General features: G+C 43.3%; 2 protein-coding genes and 1 long non-coding RNA gene across 10 annotated transcripts in view; 2 read left to right on the top strand and 1 right to left on the bottom strand.

Moving 5' to 3' along the window:
• The window catches only part of LOC308067583, a 134,105-nt gene extending 119,050 nt beyond the window's left edge, over positions 1–15,055 (top strand). For 3 of the 6 annotated variants that reach the window (XR_013929665.1, XR_013929669.1, XR_013929670.1), the window contains one exon: positions 303–15,055. This is a non-coding gene — a long non-coding RNA (uncharacterized lncRNA). The remainder of the gene's footprint in view (positions 1–302) is intronic. The other 3 variants (XR_013929666.1, XR_013929667.1, XR_013929668.1) reach the window with 3 other exon arrangements.
• ALDH1A2 (aldehyde dehydrogenase 1 family member A2) overlaps positions 1–24,546 on the bottom strand; it is a 67,119-nt gene extending 42,573 nt beyond the window's left edge. The window contains exons 1-3 of one of the 2 annotated variants that reach the window (XM_080396651.1): positions 24,495–24,546; positions 21,491–23,190; positions 17,741–17,858 (exon numbers count right to left, since the gene is read on the bottom strand). In XM_080396651.1, the coding sequence (XP_080252777.1) occupies positions 17,741–17,858; positions 21,491–21,588 (216 nt within the window). In that variant the 5' untranslated portion in view covers positions 21,589–23,190; positions 24,495–24,546. Of the gene's footprint in view, positions 1–15,064; positions 15,220–17,740; positions 17,859–21,490; positions 23,191–24,494 lie in introns of those variants that run through there. The other variant, XM_080396652.1, reaches the window with a different exon arrangement.
• Positions 24,547–24,596: 50 nt separating this feature from the next.
• The window catches only part of AQP9 (aquaporin 9), a 39,808-nt gene continuing 37,144 nt past the window's right edge, over positions 24,597–27,260 (top strand). The window contains exons 1-2 of one of the 2 annotated variants that reach the window (XM_080396675.1): positions 24,597–25,767; positions 27,130–27,258. In XM_080396675.1, the coding sequence (XP_080252801.1) occupies positions 27,157–27,258 (102 nt within the window). In that variant the 5' untranslated portion in view covers positions 24,597–25,767; positions 27,130–27,156. Of the gene's footprint in view, positions 25,768–25,796; positions 26,827–27,129; positions 27,259–27,260 lie in introns of those variants that run through there. The other variant, XM_080396676.1, reaches the window with a different exon arrangement.

The raw sequence follows: 27,260 nt of genomic DNA, 5'->3' as shown, positions 1-27,260 counted from the left end.
TGCACAAAACCCAGGCTGCCAAACTGTGATGTTACCTTTTTCTGTTTTAGTTTCTCACTGTGCCACATGCTGATACAGCATCCATTATTTCAATTCAGTCTCATTAAAGGGATTATTTTGTGCCTGGTCGTTCAAGAAAATTAATCTAAAGAGAAGAGACTTCAGATTGTATTGTCTGTTGAAGTATACCCACCACAAACATTTTACTCCTTTTGGCTGCCTTATTAAACCTGGGGGAAGAAACTTTACTTACAGCACATGAAGACTTTCCTCAAAGTAATTTCTACCTTTTTTTTTTTCAGGTAATGAAGAATTTATCTGCTGTTACTGGCACAATACAGGAGCAATAACACTTTCCCGTAGCTGAGGTAATATTTCATCTACTCCTAAGAAACTAATCTCCTAAGCTTACCTATCCTTTTACTTGCGGGGCTTTAACTGCTGGAGAAGAACATTTACTGTCTTGCTTAACTGCATCAGAAAACGTTGTTTCTGAAGCCAGGGTGACTAAAATATTGAGTATGCTCTACACATCCACTAATAACAAACAAAAGCCATCACTGAATGATTTGGGTAAGGATGGCAGTGCTTTTTGTGGAGTATGATCCTTGATATCACGCACTGCAACTTAAAAAATGAAATAACGAAAAAGTTCTAAAAATTCATTAAGTCAGGAGTGGAGAGGAGGGAGTATTTGTTTACAGAATCAATTTTTAGGCTGTCACCGGGCTTTAATGAAGTTGTGGCTGTTAAGAACTTGATCCTGGAAACCCTTTCACAAGCACTCATTTGAAATGGTGGGAATGAGGAGGGGTTTGTACAAACAAGACTGGTATTAGTCTGTATCGTTTTCCTGTGTTTTGCATCATTTGCGTATTGCAAGTCTTATGTGCTCATTGTGTGTGACATAAAACAGCATAATTATTTATTTGTGCATGGGAGACACGTTCTGCTATTTAAAAGAATCAAGCAGATAATCATTTGTAGGTAATGGCCATTTTAAATGTTCATCACCGAAGAGCAAGTTCTTCCTTAGAATTCAGCTATGCTGCATAAATAAATACTCCTACTAGGATTTCAGACACTATAGGCAACACAGAAAAATACAATGGGCAAATTTATTTTGACTTAAAAGCTCTGTCTGAGAAAATTACCTTATAACTACACATGAGAAATTGCTGGAATGTCAGCTTCATTTGCAGTGGCCCCTTATGGCCTGATCACCCTCCCTGGCACGATAAATCACTGGCAAGATCCTTACCTTAACACGTTTGATCTCAGCTCAGCAAGACTTGGTTTTGATGTGAAGAACTCCAGATCTGTTAGGTCAGAGACAAATAGCAGAGCCACTGACCTGCAAAGTGCTAACTCTATATTAGACCCAAGTGAGCAGCCTTAAGCTCCTGGAAAGTTTGCCTTCACTTCTACTTTGCATCCTGAATATTTTCAAATATTACTGTTAGCGTGTTTTGCTAACATGCCAGTGACATTTCCTTTCATGTCATTCTGCACATACAGAACCCACAAAAAATCAAAAAACCCAAATAAGCATGCAGCACGAGAAGCATGTCTTGGATAAACTGTTAGAATTATCTGCACTTTAGGGCAACAGGAAACAAAACTCAGTATTTACTATCGGTTTCTTTATTTCATTTACATAAATGGCTTGCACTGGCCCTTTTCTACCTAGACTGTGCTTACTAATGTCACAAATAATGATATTCACCAGCACGCTCACTAAGATGATTGAAAGTGCCTGTATGTACATGTCTGTACAAACAGAAATTCAAACTACTCCTAAACAAACAATAATTATCCAGCTTGTGACGCTTGCATTCAAGTGAACTGTCACAAAGACCAGTTTTGTGGCCACTCAGTTTTGCGGCCTTGGTTTGAAACTATTCCCGAATGTCCTGGTTAAACAGTCACTTATCTCTACGATAGTAAGCAGGAGTGTTAGTCTACCAGAAAATTGGATGTTCTTAATAGGCTTTGGGGGAGAATAGCTTTGCATCATCAGCATTAAGTTAAATCACATTAAGTACCCACTTACAACATAGGGATTACCACTTATGACATCTTCGGTGAAAGCCTTTAAAACAAATTGTTGTGTTTGTTAGAAGAAGCTGTGAGATAACAATTCCCAGAAAGCTGATTTATAAACCCATTTTGCGCTTCAAGAAGGTGCAAAGGAACCTACCACCTCTCCTCTCTTCCAGTGCTACAATGAAATCTCTTAGGCTGGAAATTCTTTTAATAAAAAGTCTTGGGCAGTACCGATCTGTTTACTTGAGAATATTCTTCTGGAGAGAAGAAACCTTTAGCTAGATTTCCCTTCCTCAGAGTTCAGTTCTGATTTCACCGCCAGCTTTTTCTGTTGATAAGCCGTTTACATATACAAAACTGGAACACAGGTCATTCTACTTTTTATTATTCATAAGGCTGATTGGAGAGAACCAGGCTTAAGCTGTCAAAGCATCCTGCTGTGCTTGGATACCTGACAAATTTACACCCCAAAGTACACTGTGGTGCTAAGACTAAAATTGGATGTGAAGCGCTCTTGCAAGACCTGATTACAGTCCCAAGCAAATAAAGCACTTCAGGGTATAGCAAAATAATGCCAATATTTAATAGATTTTAACATTTTTATATGTGACTGGCAAGCTATTCTGCATAGAGATGTAGGCCTGCATGAAAAATGAGCTCTTCTGTTTACCTTTAAATAGAAGCAGACTAATAACTTTGAGTGTGTAAATTAAAAACATGACCCTCAACTTTTGCCAAACATGCAGCATTAAAAACATAGACTAAGGCAAAACCAAAACCTAACTATACAGAGATTTCCTTAAATGAGCAAAGTAGGTTCTAAGTCTTGTTAATAAAAAGCCTTCCTTAAAAACAAATGTTCATATATGCAGTCCTGAGATCCCCCCGCATTTCCTTTAAAATTCATGTTTCTTTTCCCCTTTCTAACCAAATTCCCTTTTTCTCTGCTGGAACCCCTTGTAATGATACCAGAATGTGGGCAAACCTCATTAGTCTCCCTGCTGTTTACAAGACAGGATTTATGCTCAGTGTAGTGAACACAATGAGACATGATCATTAAATGGCTAAAATCAGCATCGAGACTTTAATCTGAGAAATTTTTCACCCAGACGTTGCAAATGCTATTGGCATGTAAAGGTATGAAAACCAATATTAATTACAGTGAACACATGTCACCCGATGCCCCTGCTTTCTGCAAGGAGTATACCAATAACTAGCCATTTGTGAAGGTTAATTTCATGCAACCTTTGGCAGTTATCTAGTATAAGGTATGTCGCCAATTCAATCCATTAAGTAATAACTAAATTCTCATGGGACCTAGCTGAAGTCAAATGTTGTTATTCTAGGTTCACTGCTTTTAGTCTCCCTGAAGACCGTTTAGGCAAACAGCTGGAAGAGCTGACTACAAAGGTTCCCAGTCACAGGGAACAGCCCTAAGAAGCCCTTACCTGCTTTCCAACCAGGAAGTAAGTTATCAAGGATTTGTTCTGTTGCTCCTTCAAGGAGAGAAATGAACTGAGGCAGAGAGCAAGAGCATGAACACATTTGTGTTTCAGCTAGAGTCCCAGCATGAAGAGTGATCGTCTTGGCTGGCGGGTGGAAGAGCTGTGCTGCACCAGCCACTGGGCATGTCTGCACTGGGCTCCTGGTTGCCATCTAAATAGCAGGGCCTGCCTTCCCCCTCCATGGTGGAGGGCCTTACTAAAACAAAACCCTTGAGAAGTGGACAGAAACAATACCAGAGATGACAACCTGGACTGCCATCGCCATCACTGCGCTGCACCAGTGGAGACAGATACTCCCCCTCCTAACAGAAGAGCCCAGAGGGGAGCAACACTGCAAGCCCCAACTTCACTTGAACTCATTATCCAGTTCTTCCAGCAAGGAGGGCACTGCCTCCCAAACAGCACTCAAGGGAATGGTAACGGAGACAACTCCCGATCAAGTGACACAGAAAGAGAGCAAGCAGCACAAAGAAAGGGGTCTTTTCATCTATGCTGTGTGTGCTCGTGTAGGTGAGTGCACACGGAAGTGTGCGATTAATACCGTATAGAATTGTAGGCGTGCAGCCGCATGTAAACACTGGCTCTGAAATTCATCTATATTTCCATTTCCCAGAATAGCATGTACAGAAAAAGAGGTTTTATCTTCTAGTAGCCTGGCTGGTTTAGCAAGAGATCCTGCCTCTGACACTGACCTACAGTCTCAGTTAGTCATGGTTACACTCCAACAAATTTAAACTCCCCCATCTGTGAAGAAGCCTTGTCACCAGTTTTACTGTGAGACTGAATCAATTAATGCTTTCTAAAAGCTTTGATGGAAGGAGCACAATATTAACACTTGCAGTTGAGCGATGCTAGCTAAAAATGTCTTTAGTAACATTAACAAATATGTTTTAAAATCACTATCAAAGGGTTGGACCACCAAGACTAGGCCACCATCGGTACAGCTAACCCATTTCGTGTTAGTCTCATATCACCATTTCAGATGGACAAGTGAAAAAGCAGAGCGTGATTCTCACCTCTCATGGAAACAGCATCCCATAGACATCACAAAAGACAGAGAAGCCGTTAAGTAGCTGTGGTAAAGAAAGTGTGATAAGGACGAAAAGAGGAAGACCAACAGAACATCGAGCACTGACAGAAAAGGGGGTGAAGGCTTAGCCAGATCTCCTGCAAAACATGCGTGCATGTTTCTCAAGGTCCATGCAGGCCATTCAGGTACAGGACTGCTGCAACCATCTGTCACAACTGAAGAAACCGGGAGAGAATAAAATAACCCCCTTAATTTGGAAAGGCAGGTAATAATTTCTTAGTACTTTCTTAGCTACTCAAGAATAAACTATTTCTGTTACAGCTGAAAACAACCCACATAAGCAAATGTAAAACGTGTATGTTATGGTATACTGGTAAGTTTTGAAAATACCCGGTGGAATCAAGACACTGCTTTTATGCTTGCATGCAAAGACTGTTTAAAATAAACTCCAAATATGTTTCAAACAACAACATTAGGTGGTTCCTTAAAAAAATAAAATAAAAATCTATGTATCCAACCAGCAGTTACATAACTGCCTTCTCAGATCAATTTGACAGTATACAGAAGTATTAAAGGCAGTTTAATTTCTATTTTAAGGACTTTTTACACTAGCAGAGTGGTAAATAAGAGTGAGGTGCAATGTCATAGGAGGTGCTTTAGTGGTTCAGCTGAAAATATTTTACAGGATTTTTCAGCTAGCTAGAACACAATTTTCATCTAGGTCATCTTATAGTTAGGAAATGAAATTGCAAGTGCCCCTAAACCAGCACTAAAATCTAAGTGTGAAAATGGGTGATCTGGACTGTATCACGGAGAGGAAAAAACCTAGCATTTTTTGAGCACACGGGGATGAGAATTATCAGAGGCATACCACAATTTCTAGGTATAAGCTATGCAGGGAGGACAAGTCAGGCTGCAGAGCCAGGGGGAGCAGCTCTATGTGCAAGGAAGAGAAACATCACACAACACAGACCCAGGGATACAGAGGCGGTGTAGATCATGAAGGATAATAGCAGCAGTGAAGTACTGACTTCTGGATAAGAGCAACTGAAGTGACATTGGAGTGGCACTGAAGTGGAAAAAGAATACGAAGGCAGTAAGGCTGGTGCAAAAGTAACTGCGCTTTAGTTCAACGAGAGCCGCACGGAGATAGTGTCTAAAGAGCAGAGTTTTCAGTGTCCTAATCTAAACAAGGTTTGATGTAGGCCTGTCAGGGACTAAAAAGCGTGTCTGAACCCCTGAGAAATGGTTACCACATAAATAATTTCAGCTTCATTGCTGGAGAGAAACATATGAAGAAGCCCTACTGTCTGGGATACTAAACTTCAAGAAGCAGATTTTTTTTTAAAAGAGGAAGTAACTTAGAAACTCCCTGCTTGAAGCTAGGAAATTAAAATCCACAGAATCAGCATGGAGGCTTAAGAATGTGAAAGAGTCAAAGACAATTTGCATTCCCAAGGCTAAAAACTGGAAGCACAGGCAAGAAAATAAATGGGATGGCTAAGCAGGAAGATACAAGAGGAAACGGGAAGGGGGGGGGGGGGGGGGTGGCAGGCGGAAGCTAACTTTACAAGGTCACAACACACAAAATAAAAACTAAAAACTTAAAATGTAAGTAACACTAATAAAACAGCCAAGGGAAGCCTAAGTTACATAACTAAGCAAGTATAGGCTGTGGGAGAGTCGGTGGATTCTGAAAACAACCTGCCTATGAAAGGCATAAAAGGCAGACTGAATATATTTCCAGAGGCGGCTGCTCATTTGGGGGAATCTTCATTCGGCTATACCACAGTAGATTATATTTCTGCCCAAAATTTAGTATGTTATAGGGCCAAGGGAAGAAAAGCAGAGCCACTAGTTTGAATACTAGACAATGATGTTCTGAGGAATCATCTTTACTAAAAATCTAACACCAGCAGTACCCTGAAGGCCATTCAAAGGGCATGTTCAAGACAAGGACTAATTGCGCTGCAAAAAGTTGAACTAAAGTTCCTGCAAAAAAACTCCAAATGCTAATGCATCTTGTTTCTTCCAGTTTTCAAAAGGTGAGGCATCAGGAACAGCACAAAAGGCACGAAGGACATCCCAGGGTGGTGGTGATGGTGATGATGATGTAGTAAGTGGTGTTTTTCCCGCTGAAGCATGAGAGAACAATGCCACAGCGCAGACCTGGAAGGACCTTCCAGCTGGAGAGATCCATTTCAGATTAAATGCAGACCCGAGGTTCTGACCAGCTCTTGCCACTTGAGGCCAAATTTGACATGCTGACCTATTCATAAGAAGGTAAGATCAGCTTTTACATGACAGGCAAATAATCTCAGTGTTTCCCTGAAATGATAAATAGCTCCGCTTTGGACATGAATCAGTCTCACTTTAGACTGAAGCCTTTACCTGTGTAAATGTATTTGGAATTTCTGTAGGGAAAGGCACCTCCTGATCATTTCTGAGTCAAAACTGAGGGCTTTTGTGCAATCACTGCTGGAGGACCAGAGCACGGTAAGAGGCCAGTGTCCCTCTGGCATCCTCTTCCCATCCAAGTGCAGCAAAGAGGCTGCAGCCTGTTCTGTGCAACACTTCCTATGTCTTTGTGACTTTCCAAATGGATTTTTCTAACTCACTTATTTTAAATTGGGGCACAGTGGAAATCCACATGGAAATTAGCAAAGTATATCCTTTCTATAACCGCACCACTGCTGCCGGCTGCTCCACAGCTGTCCCACCAGCATCCGTTTCGATTCTGAGTTCAATTCAGAGTCTTCATTACCTATGAATCCCTGACAGATTAAGGTCTATATACTCTAGTGGTCAGCACGGTCCTTGTGTTTTAACCTCCAGCTGAGGTCAACTGAGATCGAGCTGACCTTAAACGTTTTCATTTGGGTCACAGAACGTTATGTGGATGGTTCTCTGAAGTATTTTCCCACTTCAGTCTAACAAAGCCACAGCGTATTATATTTCAAGTCATAAGGCAAAAATCTCGTTCACTAGGCTCTCTGGGAAAGGAACTGATGTCCAGTGACGTGAACAAGAATGAAGTCCTTCTTTTCTTTGGTCGGTTGGAGACTGTTTCAGCAACACTATCACAGCAACACCTTGATGTGGCTTCACATACGATACTTTTAGTAATGGAGTGCTCTTAAAGCTTAGTCACACTGCGTAACTCCACCTTGATGTGCTGCATTCGTGTCACAAAGGTAGGTTGCTATTAAAAGTAGCTGAAGATGCTGGTCAGTAGAAATAATGGTTTTAGACAAATTCTGAAATACAGAACTTGAGTTTTGGAGAAAAACCAATTAGGTGTGTGCAGTCTGAACAGGAATTCCGCTATTCATTTGAGTAAGCACAAAAGTAATGAATGGCTGGGCGCTTAGATGGCAATAATTTTTTAGACTTCATCTTTCTCCATATGTTAATCAGTAGTAAGTCTTCACATAGCTATTTATGCACTTATTTGTGCTTGAGTAGGGATGCCAGCGCTTGTCTGAGGATTCCTCACTAGGGGACTGCACGGAACTGCAATTTGCTGAAGCTTTTTTAAGCCTTTGCACATCTGTGCTTGTATTATATTTACATTCCTTATAATGTTGTCTCTGTATAAATGCATTTTTTGTCTCTCATTTCTTTCAGCTGAACTAAGGTCGATGTTTTGGTTGCTTGTTTCAGAGAGTAAATTCTACTCTTTGAAAAGAAACAAACAGATAAAAAGTTGTATTTTTTTAGATATGGAGAGAATTAAACGATTTCAAAAAAATAAAGAGCAAAATGTTACAGGTCAGTCTTAGGGAAGATAGCTGCAAAACAGTAAAAGAAGAAATGTGACTTTATGCAGGATCAGACTAAGAATTTATGATATGGACCACTGAACTCATCTTTTGTCATTTATCTCTGTAAACCTGTGAGATTTTTTGGAAGATAGTTAGTCAAATGAGGAGCCAAGATGAATCAGTGGATATAATTTATTTAGACTTTAAAAAGGCTTTTGATGATAAAGTCCTTAGCAAGAGGCTATTAAGGAAAGTTAGTAACCATATGGTGAAAGATAAAGTCCTGCCATGGATTAAAAAGTGGTTAAGAGATAAGATAAAAAAGACTGGAAATAAATGGATAATTCTCCCTGGAAAGAGGTTAATAGCAAGGTGCCCCTTAATTACTGTGACTAGCAATCGATATCTTGGTTCACCTGCTTTTGCAGATCATTAATAGTAAGGTACATAGTTTGCAGATAAAAATATTCAGACTAGTGAGAGTACTGAAGAAAGTATCACTAGGGCCAAAGTGAAAAGGCATTTGGGCAACTCAAGGGTAGATGAAATATGCCAGAGGTAGTAAATGCAGAGCAAAGCCTGTTGGAAGGAAGGGTTCAATTTACTTTTAGATGCTGGTATGTTCCCAGCGACTTGCAGCGCCCATGGACAGCTCATCGAAGGCAACTGTTAATGTGCATTGTAGAGAAGGGAAGACAAACGGATACAGTGGCCGTGCTGTGTGGTGCTCCCAGGAACAAAGCAGGTCATGGCAGTGAGTAACTTCAGACTGTCAGAGCCCATTACGGTCTGTCGGGAACAATTCTGCACGGAGAGGGAGATGGGCGAGCTGAGCAGAGATCATCAAGAATTTGTGGACTGTTGGGCTTTATTGAAAAATGCAGATACCTCAAGACAGCAGTTTAATATGGAAACGTACCAGATTGGTGAACTTCTGTCCTTCAGAAACATTTCCCACAGAACAGAATGGAGAATTAAAGAGGGAATATTTTTTTTTTTTTCACATCAGATTGAAAGTGTATGTTCCAGACACATTGTCCCAACTCAATAGTCCAATAGTTAGGGTCAGTGCCTGGACAGCCACCGATCTTTGATCAAATCCTTGCTCTGTCTGACATCGTGAGTATTCTTGGAGCAGAGATCTGAATCCTACTTTTTCTCGCTGAGTGTGCTGTGTACTGGGCTATCAAGTTGGTATCTCTCAGGCCTCATAAATACAAGTGAATCATCCAACAGGAGAGAACGTGAGACTGTTTCCAAGGATAGCCAAAGGTGGATAGCGTCCAAAATCGGGACCTAGCCACCACCAGAAATCAGGGATCCACAAGTCAAGTTTCTGCCCTGTTTCCTTCAGAGTAGGCGTGTGAACGTGGCTACTCTTCAGCTGGGGCAAGTGCTCTATTACCGACTTGGTTTTGGTGTGCAAACAAATACACACACCTTTTGCATTGGAATACTTTTAATCGTAAACGTTTTTGCAAAGATGAGAAAAACTCACTGCATAGCTCTTATCTTTCAGTGTATCATTTGACCTTACAGACTGGAGAAAGAGACAAAAATTTCCCCCAAGCCAGCAATACTGTATTGTACAGCTTGGGTGTGTCAAAGCAGTCTGTATTTTCCCTAAAGACTCAGTCGTTTCCTAAAAACTCAGCCCAGCAAGACGTCACTGCTACAGCAGTTACCTGCTCAGTAATGCAGTAGTTATCCAGCCGTGGCCAGTTTCAGCCTGGTAGTTTCTGTATTTTTAATGCTCTTAAATTAACATGGTTTTAGCAGCTGTATTGGAGTAAGCAAAGGCAGGGGACTGAACATGCGTAAGACTACAACTGTTTTGTGGTCCCTCACACAGAAGCTGGGTAAACTGGGTTTGTGCAGAAAACCTTCAAGGTTGGGAGGGAAAAAAGAATCCTATAGTCAGGCTGTTAATTGGAAGGAAGTAGATAAATAGTTTGCAATTGATACGTGGGTTGATGGCTTGTAATACTAGCTACAAAGTAAACGCTCTAGAAGAGAATTCAAACTGTAGATTTAAACAAAAGTAAATCTAAATACAGTAGATACCCTTCATACATGATGATACAGAGGGACACACCTAGTGTCAGCATCAGATGCTGAAGTGTTCCACCACGGAGTAAGGAGCTGTTCTTGCTGCCTACTCTTCATGCAAACGTCTCTAATTTTCTGTGCCCTGTCTTTTGTAACCAGACGGCGCTTGCTGAGCTGACCCAAAGGCCAGCTGATCTCTTCAAGTATCAGTCACTGAATCTGACTTCAGGAGACATTAAAGGAGTGAGCTCATTCAGGGAAAGACTGGTGGGAAATGGCACATGTCATTGCTTAGCTAAGTTTTGCCAAAGCTCATCTTTAGTTGAAAAAACCGGCAAAGGTTCTGCATATTATTCTAAATAAAATAGATTCCCTGCCTCCTACCTTAATGTCAGTCTAGAATTTTATCTGGAAAACGTGTGCTGGAAATTGTGGCAAAAATAATTTTTAATGGTGTTCTGCATCATTCATTTCTGGGCGATGCCAAGAAAGCATAATGGGAATTAAAATACAGAAACTTAGTTACAAAACAGTTCAAACTCAAATGCTTATCATACGAGAATTAGAAATGTATTTGCTAGTTCTTGTCTGCCCAGTTGCCTACGCTTAATTAGAACTGCTGCCTACAGCTTTCTGCTGCAGTGCTGGGTAGTTTCCCTGCTCTGTGTTTAGAAACTGACCTGATTTTAGCCTGTGCTGTAAGAGTAGTAGCAAACCCTTTTACACAAGACAAAAAAATACGGTTGTCAGCCAGTTCACAGGCTACTACTACAGAAACAGTTCTGTACCTCTTCCCCACCACAGCGCTACAGCTTCACCCCTTCAGAGCAACTCTGTAAAAAACTCTCAAAGCCACAGTTCTTCAACTTTTCCTTATGCTAAAGTTCTTCGACTCCCTCTCAGGCTTAAATCAATTGGCAAGCAAGAAACAAAACTTAAAACATCCAGTTGGACTGGTGTCCCCAGCACGGTGCAAACTGAGCATGTTTGCCCGCTGCCAGAGCTCGGGGAGGGCAGAACCACAGGGTCCTCATTTTATACTGAGCTGCCTTCTAAGGTCAACGTCACTTATGAAACCCACTATGAAAATACTTAGTAAGTCAGATTTGATTATGGCACAAGGACGGAAGGATATCCACATCCTGCAGAAACACCGTTAGCCCCTCAAACGGAGATGGCAAGAGGAGGACGCTGCAAAGGGCTCAATCCATTGGGCTGACTCCATCTCTACTGTCAGGTACTTGGGAGACGCTCAAGTCTCGGGCATAAGACTGGAGTTCCGTAAGAGCCTGGAAGAGGGAGGCATCTAATACCGAGCTGGGAACCCTCTGATCACCCTCAGAAGCTCTCAGGTTCTGGGAGCCACCAGCTCAGGAGTGGGCTTCCTGTACAGAACACGTTAACAACCTGGCCTTGCTGGACGCCATGCTACGGCTTATCTCACACGTCTGATCACGCGTCCAGAGCAGCCCCTTCTGGGAGAGTTTCTGGCATAAAGCTGACATTTGTAGAAGTACGACTTGTTGCCGGGGAGAAGGCTGGATCCCCTTCCTACCTACACGCTCCCTTACGTATGGAGCACAGCACGTGCCCGAGAAGCCTGAGGAGGGCTCGCTGTGCCACGGGGCTGCAGAATAACCCAATTCCTGCAATACTGGAAGGTCGCCTGTTCTGCAGACGCAGTCCCTCCCCGAATGTTAATGTTAAGAAGTAGAGAATTAAAGAGTTACCCCAAGGAAAAGAGATAATCTTGCATGTAGCAGTTTTAGTACTTGCCAGCCACAAAGAAAAGCTTAACCCTGTGTGCCTGAACACCCGTCTTCATGTCTGCTTCGCAGCCTTTTCACCAGTTCTTACTACTCACATCTGAAACACTTTATTTTCACAGAGATCATGCCAAGGTATTAAAAAGCTGGGAAAAAATATTTCTAATGGCTGTTTTTTTAAAGAAGGACAGGCTGACTCCCAGTATTGAAATCACACTAGATACTGCTGCACATCTTACATAAAACCATGGCATCATAACTTTTCATCACTAGCAACATTTTTTTCTGAGCAGTGAAGAAGTGCATTGCCTCTATGTGCCACATCAGGTGTACAGGTCGGAAGGACCTAACGCACGGATTTCTGCTCACTGCAGTAAACCTACCAGACTATTTCAAAAGTTGCAGCAATTCTGGTAAATAATCAAATACATGAAATTTATATGGGTGGTATTTGTTTTGTTGATGTTCTTGGAAGGAGCCTTCATAGTAATTCCAAGGACAACGTAGTGTTTTAGATTAATGAATCATAAATTTACTTTTCTCCAGTACATACTAAAAATCTTTATCAAATCTCATTCAGGCATTCCTGGAATTTTAACGTGATCCATCCTACCAAAACTGTTGCCTAATTTTAGAATTCTAGAAATGGCAATTAATCGGCAAAACGTATTTTAAAATTACTTCACTCAGTTTAAACGTTCACAGGTACCTCTATTTTTCATAACAAATTAACTCCCAAATGGTTTAAGACTTTACATTCAGAGACAGCTGTAATAAAGAGTTCAAGAATTCTGTGTCCTGGTTGTGTATTTAAAATTCTCAGCTAACAAGCAGGAGAGAGGCTGCTAGGAATGCTTACAGATGTCCAATTTTACAAGCTTTGGGATTGTTGGTGGAGGGTTTTTTTGTTTTGTTTTGTTTTTTTCCCCAAAGTGCTTTAGTCTAATGTTATTTATTGTTTATGGAAGTTGTTTGTCATTTAAGACATGAAGAGACCACTCCCCCCAAAAGAAAGAATCAAGTTGCAATCTATTATTTCATTTTTGATTGTTTTTCTTTGTAATAGGTGGGAAAGTGGATCCTGGATAAAAGTCCTGCCCAAGACAAGACTCCAAGCTGAAGACTCCAATTATCTATAAATCACTTGTATTTCCTGCAGAGAAAGAGAAAAAGGAGGGAAGAGCGAGACAGACAGAAAAACAGAGACAGAGGATATGCCAAGTGAAATATTTGATACCTGTCCTAAACCAAATTTCTCTCAAAGCAGCCAGGAGTTACCTGATACCTCAAAACCAAGCTTAGTGGAAGCATGTTGCCCGTTTTGATTTTGGCTTAATTTTGAAATAAAATCATTTTCTTTTACTTGTTCCATCAGCATAAAATGTGTAACATCTTACATATTTCTGAGATGATAGCACTATATATGCTGAATTACTAAAGGTGACTATCCAGTTTACATTCTCACAGACAGGAAGAGGTGATTGCTGACGACTGTTACCTTTTTCAAAGATTTTTAGAACCCATTCTCTAGTTTTTGCACAGAGAAATGCAGGTACACTTATTAATGCAAACAGTGATACTACTCCCAAGTTGTTATCTACTGAACACTCCTGAAGCACATTTTACACTGAAACCAGCAACAAACAACATTCATGCCAAATACTGTTTGCACAGTGAGATTGCTCCCAAAGTGTAACACCACACAACATCAAATAACTACTATTTGTTTAAACTCTTCATTTAAACTATCTGCAAAGAAATCATATGCAAGAAACCATATGCACCTTTTAATTTGCATATTGCAGTCTGCATTAAAATGTAATGAAATCTAAAATAGTTGACTTTTGTCTGAAACATTCTTCCAGAACATGCAATTGCTGTAGCAAATTAGAGGACAAATTAGTTTTGGCACCCGCTTAAAAAAAGAGAAAATATGAAAAGCTTTTAAAGTGATGATATGGAGGAAAAATTTACACTACATCGGCCAAAATGAGTTTCCTATCAGCTCTAAAGCTCCTGAAGTTGTATTTCCAGTAGATAAAAATGTTATCACCTTTTTCCAGTCCTGATGTGCTTATTTTCCTATTAAGTTACTCAGTAATTAGAAACAAAGTCTGACATACTGTAATCTGTTTACACAATACATTTGAAACCCTTCTCCAAACATTTTTAACTAAAGATGCAAAGATTCAAAATACATAAACGAATTTTAAAACTTAATTTGCACTTGCAAACAAACGACTGTTGTTAAAGCCCACTTTAATTGACAAAAACAATTTAGTCCCGTATGGACCCTGCTAGGTCTGCTCTTCACCCTCGCTTTATGAAAATTAGTCCTAAAGGGCAGCAGGGGAAAACATGCCCTCCTGCAACATCGTGCAAGGGTGTATTCAAGTACCACGGAAGTTAGTAGGGCGACCTGTTCCAGTGCTGGAACAGCCTGGCAGTATTAAAAGAGTCCTCCAGGAATCGTAAAAGCGTCCCTTGGGCACACAGGGTAATTCAGGAAAGAAAACATTTTAATTTTCCGATGAAGATATACAGGTATGTATAGGAACTTCTCCTGAAGTACATCAAAAGCAGCTGAAACATATTCGAGAACTAATGATTTTGCACTGAAAATAAACCCCAGCAGCTCCGTAGAAAATACTACATTTAAAGACAAGTGACAAAGCCAGTCCCAGCAGATCTAATTTGCTTTTCTATTATCCTGTGGGTTTTCAGATGATTACAGGGCTAAAAATCTTGTTTCCTTTATTACAGAGTCGAGGCAGTCTTTTAGTAGCTTTTTTTATCTCTAGACTCAAGTTGGGTAGGGCAGAATGAAACTGATTTTAAGCAAAAATCCCCCCTTTGGAGGGAGCGTGGTGAATTTCCCTGCCAGAACAAACAAATACAACTTACCTTGGTGTATTTGATTTCAAGGTTGAGAGTGGGAGAAGGCAGCAGATGCAGAGATGCCATCAGAGCTGCAGGATCTGCCTTCACCTCCCCTGGCATCTCAATTTTACTGGAAGTCATAGTCTTGGGGGGGAGGGGGGGGAGGGGGGGGAGGGGGGGGTTTATAGTACCACCGAGGCCCCCGCTCTGACCTGATGTTGTGTTTTGGGCTGCCCCCCCCCTCCAACGCCCCGCGCTGGAGATGCTGCTCTCGCCCGCTGTATATAGGCAGGTGTCACGCCGGGGCCGCTCCCATTGGCCGCGGGGCAGGGGCCGGGGCCGGGGCCGGGCCGGCCTACCCAGGGCCACGGCGCGGCCCCGCTCGCTCGCCCGCGCAGCCGCGGCCCCGGCGCCGGGATTCCCCCGCCGCCCCGGGGGGGCAGCACGGCCGGCAGGGGAGCGGGGGTAACGGAGCTGCCGCGCTGCTCCCCCCGTCCCCGACTGCCCCGTGCCGGGCTAGGAGGCGCCGCGTCCCCGAGATGCCCCGCCCGGGCACACCGTGCCTGGCAGCCCCGGCCCGCCGCCGCCCGGGGAGCCCCGTGGGGAGCCCTGGCAGGGGAGCCCCGGCCGATGCGGAGGGGTGCGCGTGTGTGGGGGTGCAGCGAGGAGGGGGGGCGGCCCGCCGGCGGCATCGCCTCGCAGCGCGGCCCGGGGCGGGGGGCACCCGCGGGCGCGGGCAGCCCCCGGCGGGTCCCGGGCCGCCCCTGGCGGGTCCCGGGCCCGCTGGGGCGAAGCCTCCGCCTCCAGCCCGGCGTGTCCGTGTCCGCTCCGCGGGCCCCGCCGCCCCCGGCCCTCCTTCGGCTCTATTTTTGCGCCGGCTGCCAGCGCAGCGCCCGCGCCGCCCCGGAGGGATGCGCCCCCCCCGCCCGGCACTACCTGCCGCCCCGGCGGCGCCATCCCCGGCCGCCTGCTGCCCCCTGCCGGCCGGCCGCCGCTCTGCAGCGGCTGCCCCCCGGCAGCGCCCCCCAGCCCGGTCCCCCCGCCCGGCCGTGCCCCCCGCGCTCCGTGCCCGGCTTCCCTCGGGGCCGGGGGCTTCCCCGGGCCGTGCCCCTCGGGCGGCACTGGCTTTGCCGCGGCTGCCCCGGCCCCCTCCGCCGCCCCGCGCCCCCGGTCCCACGCGCCCCCCGGCCCCGCCCGCGCGGAAGCCCCGGGGCCGGGTCTCGTGCGGCGGCGACACCCGCGAGCCCCCGCTCCCGCATTCCCCGGCCAGGAGGAGCCGGTGCCCGCTGCCAGGGCATGGCCCCCAGCCCAGCTGCGGCCGCCTCTGCTCTTGAAAGTTCTTTGCAAAAGGAAGAGGCCTGAAGGGCAGAATAATTTGTTCAAGCAAAAGCCACCTGTTCCCCTGTTCTCAGCTACTATTATTTTTTCCCTTTGGGGGGCGGGGGGGGGGCTTAGCATGAGGCCACACGATGCAACAGGCAGGGGGTGCCGTACGGGGGGCTCACCCGCGCGCTGTGTCACCGCATGTGCAGCGAGCGGTGGGCACAGGGTGGCCATCCGCCCTAGCTGGCTGGATGAAATGACCAACAGCTTGAGCTTGCACCTTGACTGGGCATCAGAAATTTATGGTCAAAGCCCTCTGCTCTTCCAGGCAGCAAGCACGTGAAGCCCAGACCATTTTTCATTAGGCAAAATCAATGAAGTTCTGCTTACTGATGCAAATACTCCCAGCGTTTTGAAACGGCTCCTATGTCATGTTTTGAAGTTATCACATTGCAGACAGATAAACAGAGAAAGGACACCAAAGCTACAGCTGTCTGAAGTCGGCAAAACAAAGCAACAAGAAATATACCACATGACCTGGTTATTGACTTAGTCAAGAGTAAACAATGGGACCCGGCCATGTTTTGATTTTGTTACAAATCTGTTGATTCCATATATATTCCCTGCTCCATATTTTACAAATTCATGGACAATTGAAAAGACTGTCCTGGTGTTCTCCTGGCGTTTGTACAGGAGCACGGGACAAAGGTTGCTCCTGCGCAGGCAGGCAGCGCAAGATCCAGAGCGCCAGGTAAGTAATTCCAGGGTTAACATGCCTATCTCTGTAAATTTCCAGCTCAATAATGAAGAAGACAACTGCAGATTTTGCTTTCTTTCATTTTTCATCTTTTTTTTTTCTTTCTCCCCAACAGAGGAAATGGATCCATAATACTCTGCTGTAATGTGACATGCAGAGCCGTCAAACTGTGACACTTGGGATGAGTGAGACTTTTAAACGTCAGAAATTCAATTTTTAATGGCACACTGGCAACCTAGACCTAACACTTCATCACAAGGATGACACCTTCTAAAAGCTGTTTTAAAATAAATCAGAGTGGGGATGTGCTCCTTTAAAAAGGGACTGCATTTAAAGAAGTTTCAGGAAGGAGGAAACAGTTTCATTATTAAATCAAGTCAATAAAGTTGAGGAGATTTGGGTGAGAAGGGATTCCGGTGCATGTGGAGATGCAGTTCAAACCCACATAATCTGGAGCTGCTTAAGCAACCTCCACCAACCACTTTTGGTACAAACCACACTCCCTTTACATGTAAAAGCAATTCACTTTGCGAACTCAGTGGGTGCCAAGCACCCCTGGGCTAACCACGCCTGGCCGGCTTTCCCCAGGGGGGACCGGCACCACACGGCACCGCACTTACCGTGCTGCGGGCTCCTGCGCTGCAGCCAGCCTCACTGGGCTCCCCAGAAGGATGTGGCGGTCCTGTGCTGTCGCTCTTCCCAACGGCCAGTGACCAGCCGAGGCTCCTCTTCCACCATCTGGGAAGACAGAGATGTAGGCTTTAGTGCCGGGCCGCAGGAGGGTTCTTGTCGCTTACACCAGTAGCTTTGCCAGACAGAATTAGGAGCAAGGTCCATAACACCGTGCTGGGCACGCTCTGGATCCAGCTGGTGAGCTGGGCACGCTCTGGATCCAGCCCGGTGAGCTGGGCACGCTTTAGGATCCAGCCCGGTGAGCTGGGCACGCTCTGGATCCAGCCCGGTGAGCTGCTTCAAGGAACCAGCCCAGCACTGGCCGCTTTATGATAGCAAAACCTCATGGCTTCAAATCCTGCAAGTGAACATTTAATATTTAATTCAATTTCTTCATGGAAGGGATTACTACCCTTATTGACTTGGACATAAGGACAATAACTAAGTAAAAACAATGAATACAGCAGTAAACCAATTAATTTGTGAAAGAAAAAAATGGAGTCCAACAACTGCCAAGAGGTGGAAGAACAGAAACAAGACCAGAGGTTCAGCCCAAGTTCTGTGGTCCCTAAACACCTACAAAGGGCAGAGAAACCACTTACTCTTACTGCAGTCCTGTAGTTTCTAGGTTGATTTTTGTTGGCTTTTGTGTGTGTGGATTGGCAGTACTAAATCAACAGGCAATTAAGTCAGACTTACTTATTTTCTCTCACATAGAATCATTTAGGTTGGAAAAGACCTTTAAGATCATCAAGTCCAACCGTAAAGCTAACACTGCCAAGTCCACCACTAAACCACATCCCTAAGTGCCACAAACTCCTACTTAGGCAGCAAATCAGGAAACAAACATGTTCTGTTTCAGGCTGTAATGACACAGATACCACCGTCTTCTCACTTGGTGAAGACATGGCTGTCAAAAAAATGAAGAGCAACCAAGTGACTGTTCCTTACTTCAGTGTTAGAATTTAGGCTAGTATATAGCCAAGATCAAAATAATTCCTGAAGAGTTTTATTTTTATATTCAGATCAATCTGAATGTATAATTTGAAGAAATAACTTTGTTTCATTTACAAGGCTGAATTTCTCCACCCGCCCCCAGCACCTGGTATTACTTCTAGACAAGGATATAAACGTTGCTTATACCAGCACCACCTGATGGAAACAGGACCTTTGGTAGCTGGAGAGGGTGCAAACGACAGAGCTGTGGTGTTGAAGACAATGCAGATGTAATTAAGGCATTCCTGAGTTGTTCAGTCAGAGCACTGGTATTTTTCTGCTCTATACTACTGCGTCCCCATTGCCTAAAGGAAGTCATGAAACTAGAGGACGGGGTGAAATAATTTCTATCTCAAAAACCTCTTTTAGCTGTGCCAAAGCATATACTGGTGCACCCTGAAACAGACAGTGGCTACAGCAACTCCCCGGACACGAGCTCTTCGCTCTTGCGACTTCAGACCTGTGCATGTTTCTGGTGCTCCTTGGTGAGCTCCGGGCTCCCAGCACCTTGTCACACACGTGAAGGAGCTGAATCACACCATTCTGACAGACGCTGCGAGTGATTCATTTCAAGATCAACTTCAAAACCTGCCCCCAAAATTATTTCAATCTGACTCGTAAGGTTTTTTTATGTATTTCTCTCAGCAGTCCTGCTACCATTTAGCAAAGATATCCCTGGCTCCTCACACAAATTCCGTATTGATTGAGAGAGCTTACTCCTCCGTACCCTTTGCCTCCTGCCTCAGGAAATGTCCCTTCCTATTTCCCATGTGCTTTAGAAATCACTTTTGGAAGAAAAATAGGGACCGACTGAAACTTTACAAAGTTATTTTTCAGCTCAGATTTCCACTTAGGAATCTGAACTTCATTTTCTGATAGATACAGTAAAAGCTTCAGCCTCAGGTGTCCTATTTTAATTGCCTGCTATTTTCATTACTGACCATGATGGCAGCAAATGCTCTTCAGGAGATACTTGTATTTTAATTTATCTGCAAACATAAATCACACATTATAGCACTTTTTTCCTCTAGGTTAATTGAATCAATTCTCTAAATGTCTCTAAGCCTGATGATCTGAAAGAGGCTCACTGTTTGAAATCTCTTAAGAATTATGGCCCTTGAATTGTGTGCAGGATGGTATCAGTCCCTGCTCCAGACAGAGGTATTTTATACATCCAAGGTAAAAATACTGTTATACACATAAGCAGTATTAGCTGTAAAGCAACCCTCACAATACAATGATAACCCTAAAAAATATTATTTCAGAAATTATTCAAGTATCCCAGTGAATTGTCTTAATATTATAAATCTTATTAATAATTGTTTAAGAATTAGTCTGGATATAAGTTTGAAAGAAACAAAATGCATCTACTTTTATTTTCCTTATTTCTACATTATCTTTAATGTAAAAAATAAAATAAATGCTGATATCAAGAATAACCATTTTTATTACTGAAAATCCAGGAAGAGCTAATGAAGAAATGATTTCACATAATTTTTACTAAAAATTAGTGAAATGGATCAGTTTTCTTACCTGTGATACTGGCCATTTTATAGGCAGTAGAACTGTTAATTGCTGCTATGGTAAATTCAGTCCTAAATTGCAACTCAAATGTAAGGATTTAAGCAAGCCACAAATAATTCAGTGACAGTGACAAAGCAGAATATGCTTGGAAAGACTATCAGTGTTTGACTTTATAATTGGAACCGTTTCAAAAACAAGTATTATAGTTTCAGTCAACAGTCGAAATGCAATGTGTCCCTCACCAGAGGGTTGTGCAGAGGCTGGTTTGGCCGGGCAGTGAGCCTGGGGTGCCACTGCTGCAGTCTGCAGGCTTCCCGACACCCTCCAGCTGCTCCTCGGCTGGTCACCACCCTGCGCACAGCACCTCACAGCCGTGGGGTGCTTTAGCCCAGTCTCAGCAAAATCGCCCCGTCTCCTCCCACGGAGAACACAGGGCAGCGCGTGGCAGTGCCTCGGAGCAGGCTGCAAAGGCGGCGTGCCGCTGCCAGCCACATTATAGGCAAAGGGCGCTTGCCTGTAGGGGTTCTATTCTGAATTTAAATACATAAAAAAACACCTTTCTATTTTGAATGTCTCTTCAATTTACCTGTTTGAATTTATTATTTGTAAAACACATCAAACCTCAAATGGATTGACCCTCTGCTAATGTATATCACCTAATGAATGGATGCAATTAATTCATATTGGAATATTGCACTTTCCAGATCACATTTATCATCACTAAATGTGTGATCTAGTTTGCAAGTTTAAATTTTTTATTATTACCCTTTAAACTAAAGAAATAAGTCTTATATTTAATTACCTGAACTTACATATTCAATTAATAGCTTCATTACCTTAATGAATATAGATACCGCATAGAAGTAACAAAAGATTGCTGCCTGGGTCTGCTCCTAAGCACACCCTATAAAGGGTCTGCTATGAACCTCAGAACAATTTTTTTCAATTAAAAAGTCTTGATTGGGGAGTTCCAAAGGAATGGGGCCTGGCAATCCAATATACTTATACAGGAGCCCGAGATAAATTTATCTTCTATATTGGTATTATTTAATATGTAAAAGGAATCCCAGAAGCAAAGCTAATGTTTCTGGAAAGGCAGATGATTTAGACTTTCAAATCTGAATCGTTATGAATGAAAGGAAATAAAAGAATGAAAAATAGGCAGACTGGCACCTCACCTGCTAAAGGACAAGGGATGAGTGTTTGGAGCACAGATGGAAAACAAACGCTCCTGTTGCGGGAGAGGGGACAAAGCCCCGGGAACAGCAGCTGTCATGGTCGGGTGGGAGACAGCTGAAGGCAGGTGGGTCGGCGAGTCAGGTGCGGGAAACACTCTCACTTTCCTGATGGTAATTAGGTTTCAGGACCATGAACTGGGTGTCGTGTTTAGCTCCATCTCTTTGCCCAACATGCCGCTTGGCCTTTGTGTGCCAGCAGAGTTAAATCTGTCGTTATCTTTGGCTTTCATGTTAAATCTCTTTTATTAATTAGGTAGGCTCAGATCTCCTGCTCTTCACAACCTTACAGGTGACCATAATAAGGCTCAGAGGGCTATAGGGAATCTGTGCCCTGTAGAAAGATGAAAGGTTTTGACAACGTATCCCATTCGGGTCAAGAAAACATAGGGCTTAGATCACTGCAAAGCCCATTATACTTTCAAGTCTTCTTCATGCTGCATAGATGTATTTGCCAAGGTATCTTATGTTTTTAATAGCAAAGCTGAATTTAAAATTCTGAGCTCTGTTTTGAGGGCTTTTTATAAGGATTTTGAAAGAGTTATTTTAAAAAGAACATGCTGTCAGTAATCTTCACTGATATTTATTTCTCGTGTATGTGAACTGTTCGAGAAAAGGCAACATGCAGAAAAAAGGGCAGGGAACTGGCTGCAACAAAGCATTTCTCTGTACTAAATCCATCTACTCCTTAAAAGCAAAACTCTTCTTGTACTGAAAGAGTCTTTTTCCAGATGCATTCAGAAAGTCAGACCTGCCCGTCCTGTAGCCCCCAGATAAGCCTCTACTGGAGCTGCACCCAGCACCGTCAGCGGGAAGCACAGCCTGGGCAGCAGATAACGGCGGAGCATGGAACCGTCTGCACAGCGTTTCCCCGACACTTCCACGCTTGGCCAGCACTGACAGTCCCGTCACGGAGCCCTTCGGCGTGGAATGTTATCTGTGCCCCACAATGCCAGGGCGTTAAATGGGCTTGGAAACTCTCAGGGCCTATGTTATACACAGGCACATCTGCTCGATGAATCTTAAGATTTATTATTGGCAACTATATAACCCTCTGTAAGGTATATACGTGTAGTAACACCAGCATGCAGAGGCCCAACGGTGTACCCAGCCAAGCAAGAATAAAGAAAAGCTTTGGGTCCTGCTTTAGGGAAAGTCCAATTTAATTCTCCCTGAAGCCAGCATCACCACCAGCGGCAGACTCCACGAGCTTTGCAGCAGGCCTTAAAGCTTACTGGGAAAAGGCCTGAAACACACCTGCGTGGCGTGGGCTTGATCTTATTTCATGATCTAGACTGAGATGTTTTATCTGGAGACCGGGATCACAGAAACAGGGAAGAAAGAACAAAGACATTCTTGAGGGGTCACCTCGTGTGCCCTGCCCCTCCCCCAAGGTGGGCGCCCCAGACCTCAGCTGCACACCACAGATGTGTGCCCCCCCGAGCACTTCTTCACCAGGGACTGCAGCAGAGACAGAGGCCAGAAAAACAAGGACTAAAGAAAATGGCGGTTTCTGTACGCAAAAAGCTTAGAATTACAGTGGGCTCAGATCTTCCTCACCTGAATTTTTTTCCTTTGAGTTCCCCAGCAGCAGGATCAACCCATAAAACAGAGAACGTCCTGCAAGGACCACGCAGCAGTTTCTGTATGAAAACATAAATATAAATTAGGCAGAGGCATTTGACCAGGGACATGAATTACAGTAGATGTACGCATTCAGACTTTGTCTAATTCAACTAAAATCAGCAGATTTAGACTTAAAAATAATTTGGCCCATATTATTACAATACAAAAAAATATATGGTATATTTATAGCCTTGGTCTCTCCAGCTGTGTTGGTTTAGGTTTTATTACATCAGTAATAACAATTTATGTGATACTCTGAATAATGTGCTGTTAAAAATTCAGCACAGTATATACTCTTACCCATGGGATTTAAACTGTGGGAGCTATGTGTATTATTCTCTACGTTCCTATTTCTATAGGAGTGAAGATTACTATAAAAATGGTTGGGTTATATACACTGTGTGAATTCCGGCTCTGCTTGAATCCAGGTGAAGAGAAGAAATAGTTCAGTCCAGATTGCCTTGGGGTAAGGGTCCCAAGGGCTTAGTCTTGCAGTCTAAGGTTACACTGATCACACATTCAAGCATGAACAATAATATCAACATGCTTTTTGATGTCTTTAAAGAATGCAAATAGATTTGCGAGGCATAACCTCCCTTAACAGAATACATTTGATGCTTCTACGGTGTATCAGCTGTGTTGGTGTGCCTATTGATTTTATTCTTTACACCAGTTCATCTGACTTTCCTGGCAGAGCAGTCACAGTGACAGTTTTGTAGTTCTCATGATCACCCCTGGAGGACTCTTGAAAGACCAGTGGATCAGTGGTACGTTTCCTATGTTCTAATTTGCCGGCATTAGGATCGGGTTCAGTGAAAAACTAGCACTTCACTAACTGAACATGCGAGTTCTTTGGCGGAAACACTGCACAGCTCCAGCAACTAGTTTCTGTTTAACTTAACAATTTCTCTTGAAGTCTTTCCTACGGACAATTCATTTTAGGACAGTTCCTCATGCTCAGCCCACCTAGCATTTGGTTCTTCATCAAGGCAAATAATTCTTTTAGCTTTTTAGCTGTGGAGTTAGCCACCTTGAAGGCTACTTCTATATTTTCATCCTCTATAGCTTTACTTACTCTCTTGCAGGACTCCTCTGGTGATGGAATTTGGAAAAGTTTATATTATTACTTCCACATTCTTGGCAAAACCTTGGAATCTTTTTGGTCAGCTCTGTTGCAGTTCAACATTTAATATGACAGAGTTTATATTCTTTCTGCGCTCCTTGCTTACATACAACTTCCATTTTTGAAGGATGTCTGCCTTTTCTGCCCCCAGATGACACAGCTGTCCATACTTATGGGTGGCACTGCCAGTATCCTTACCATTATGGCTCTGGGAACAGGGCCCAGGTGAGGGAGACCAGGAGAAAACAGTCATCACTGGATTTTCTTTCCATTGTTCAGCCAGGTGGTCCATTGCATGTGACTAAAAGGCAGTAACATGGAACAGGGTTCACATGGGTTAGTAATTAAGGTCAAAGCTTTCATGGGGTTTGTCTGTACATGTTACTTGTCTTTCTTGTAATGCTATGTGCATACCTGTTAGATTTTGGGTCTCTTTAGAACCTCTTTATGAATAAAAGAAGAAACTTAATTCAAATTTTCTGTGCTGCCCCCTTTTCTATTTGAAAATTATTCCAAAGTGCAGCAGTGACTTTAAACTGCTGATTTTCAAAAGCTGGAAGGATTTACCAAGGAAGCAATCATCCCCTATGTACTCTGTTCTTCTACACTTTCTCAGAGTATCTGCTTGAAATTGGTTATGGAGCTGAGGAGGACCTTTGGTCACACTTAGAATCACAGTTCTTATTCATGGAGTTAAATCATAGGTTTCTAGAAAGTATTGAAGAGGAGCTGAAAAAAAGAAAATGTAAAATATACATAGTTGTGTCACCCTGTAAAGACAGAAAATTGTTATAAGGAAAGCAATGTGATCTGGGCAAGTGAGCAGGGGTTTCTGTCTCTGACCAGTTACTGCCCTGTTGTTAGCTGGTGTGAATGCCTTCACGCTTGTTACGAGACTAAACTAAGAGGTCTCTGCATGCTACTTTGTAAGGGAGACATGAATCTGCATAAGAAAAAGACCTGCTATGGACAAGCAACTAAAAATTGCTTTTATAAACATACTTATTTATCATTTTCCTGGAAGAAAGGAAGTGGTTTATCTCATTCCTGCTGTAATGAATGGCCTCCCAAGCATGCTCCCGCAGTTCTACTGTATACATAATTCTGAAAGACTCCTCTCACAGACATAATAAGCATATACTTTCACATGCTGTGATAATTAAGTCCTCAGTAATGTTTTGCAGTGGTGTAGGGTAGAGGTTTTCAAACTGCCATACACGGGCTATTTTCAGGGGCTTCCCAGAGGCAGCTCCCAGCTGTTTGTGCAAGTGCAGCCCTGCACTACAGACCAGCCCTGCAGCTTTCCTGCAGCAGAGCATGCCCACTGCTGCACGGGCGCTCAGTCTGGCTCAGGCTGCACCAGTCCAGCTGCAGCCACCTCATAATTCATCAGCTGTGTGGCTGTCTGCAGGCCAGCCTTTCCTCCGTCAGCTAAAGGCAGACTGGTGTTTGAATGCACAAGTAGAGGAAGGTGAGTAAAAGGACACAGAAAAGTGGTTAAGGATTAAAACTGGGAGGAGGGGGTAAACCAGGTAGGTAGGGGATGAAAGTGGTGGTGGTGACTACAGCTGCAGGGAACATGCACCAGGTCCCAGGCTGAGGCAAGGAAGAGCACTGGTGGGGTAACAGAAGCGGTGCATTTGGCCAGTCCTGTAAAGCTCTGTCCTACTCACTGCAGACAGCGGTACTGACAGACCTAAATGCATATTCACCACCAAGGTGGAAGAGGTTTAGGAGGTAGGCACTGAGCACCTACAACACATGCCAAAAGAATCTACTAGAACAGGGCTAAGGTTTTGGTGTCAAGTCAAACGACAGAAAATACTTGTAAATCAACCAGGCGGCATGTTAGTCAAATCAGTATCGCATCTGATAAAACCATTCAAAATGCTGAAGAGATGAAGAATGTAGTATTTTTCTCTAGGAGGCCCAATTCTTTGAGATATTCACCAACTTTATGTCTTAAGACCATGGAAAATGGCATTATAATGCTTCATATTGTAGCAGCTATGCACTTTTAAGTGACACGCATCGGAGACATACAGTCACTCGGTGCCACACTTGCCTATACCACATTATAAGGAGGCACTGGACTGTAGCAGATTTCATCAAGTGTTCCTAATTCATTCTGCCTCTTTGCTCTTTTGCAAACAGGGCAGGTTACTAGAGATCAAGACATTTAGTCCAAAAAGAGTATTATGAGTGAATATACAAATTCAACATACTACACTGAAGTACAATTCCTCATTAGCCACTGAAATCCCTCAGGAGTGACAAGATAGGCACTTTTGTTTACAGGGTACAGCACAGCATTCTCACATGCATTCACTCTTTTACAACCTCCCCTTGACAAGTTTTGGGACAGCCAATAGTAGCGTGGTTTAAATCCCAATCTAGGTCAGAGAGAAATTTGCAATGATATTTTGGTTCCTTAATTTGTGGTTCCTCTTTTTGCTTTTCTTTCTGATCAGTGTGACAGGAACATTTTTTTCATGTTTACCAGAAAAAAAAAAGTAACATAGCAGGAAAGGTAATGATTATCCAAAATGAATCTATTCTGCAAGAGAGGGGGAAAAAAAAAAAAGTTCCAATTGTAAACTTACTGGTATTATCTAACCAGTATAAATAGACGTGTACTCAGAGAAGGCACAGGATGGAAAACTCATGATGAATTGTTAGGGCATGTTGAATTGGTTCTGTCAATGCCTGCAGTCAGATGATTTCACTGGCTGCACAAGATGAAATCTCATATTTCAATGTATAAGTAAAAGTGTCAAAGTTCAGCTGAAGCAGGGACGACTACAGAACAAATTTTGTGTATATTTGTAACTAGGGCACCAGAGCAATAGAGGAAGCCAAAATGAGCCGGAAAAGCAAAAGGAGTTTAAAGGAGAGATTTGCCTTGAAGAACAGCTTGGTTAAAGAAGCCCTCTCAGAATTCCTGGGAACTTTTATATTGATAGT

This window comes from Falco punctatus (genome assembly GCF_963210335.1).
Source record: "Falco punctatus genome assembly, chromosome: 7".
In the NCBI taxonomy this organism is placed as follows: domain Eukaryota; kingdom Metazoa; phylum Chordata; class Aves; order Falconiformes; family Falconidae; genus Falco; species Falco punctatus.
Note: the sequence above shows the minus strand (reverse complement) of the source record. Positions and strands in the feature narration are given on the sequence as shown.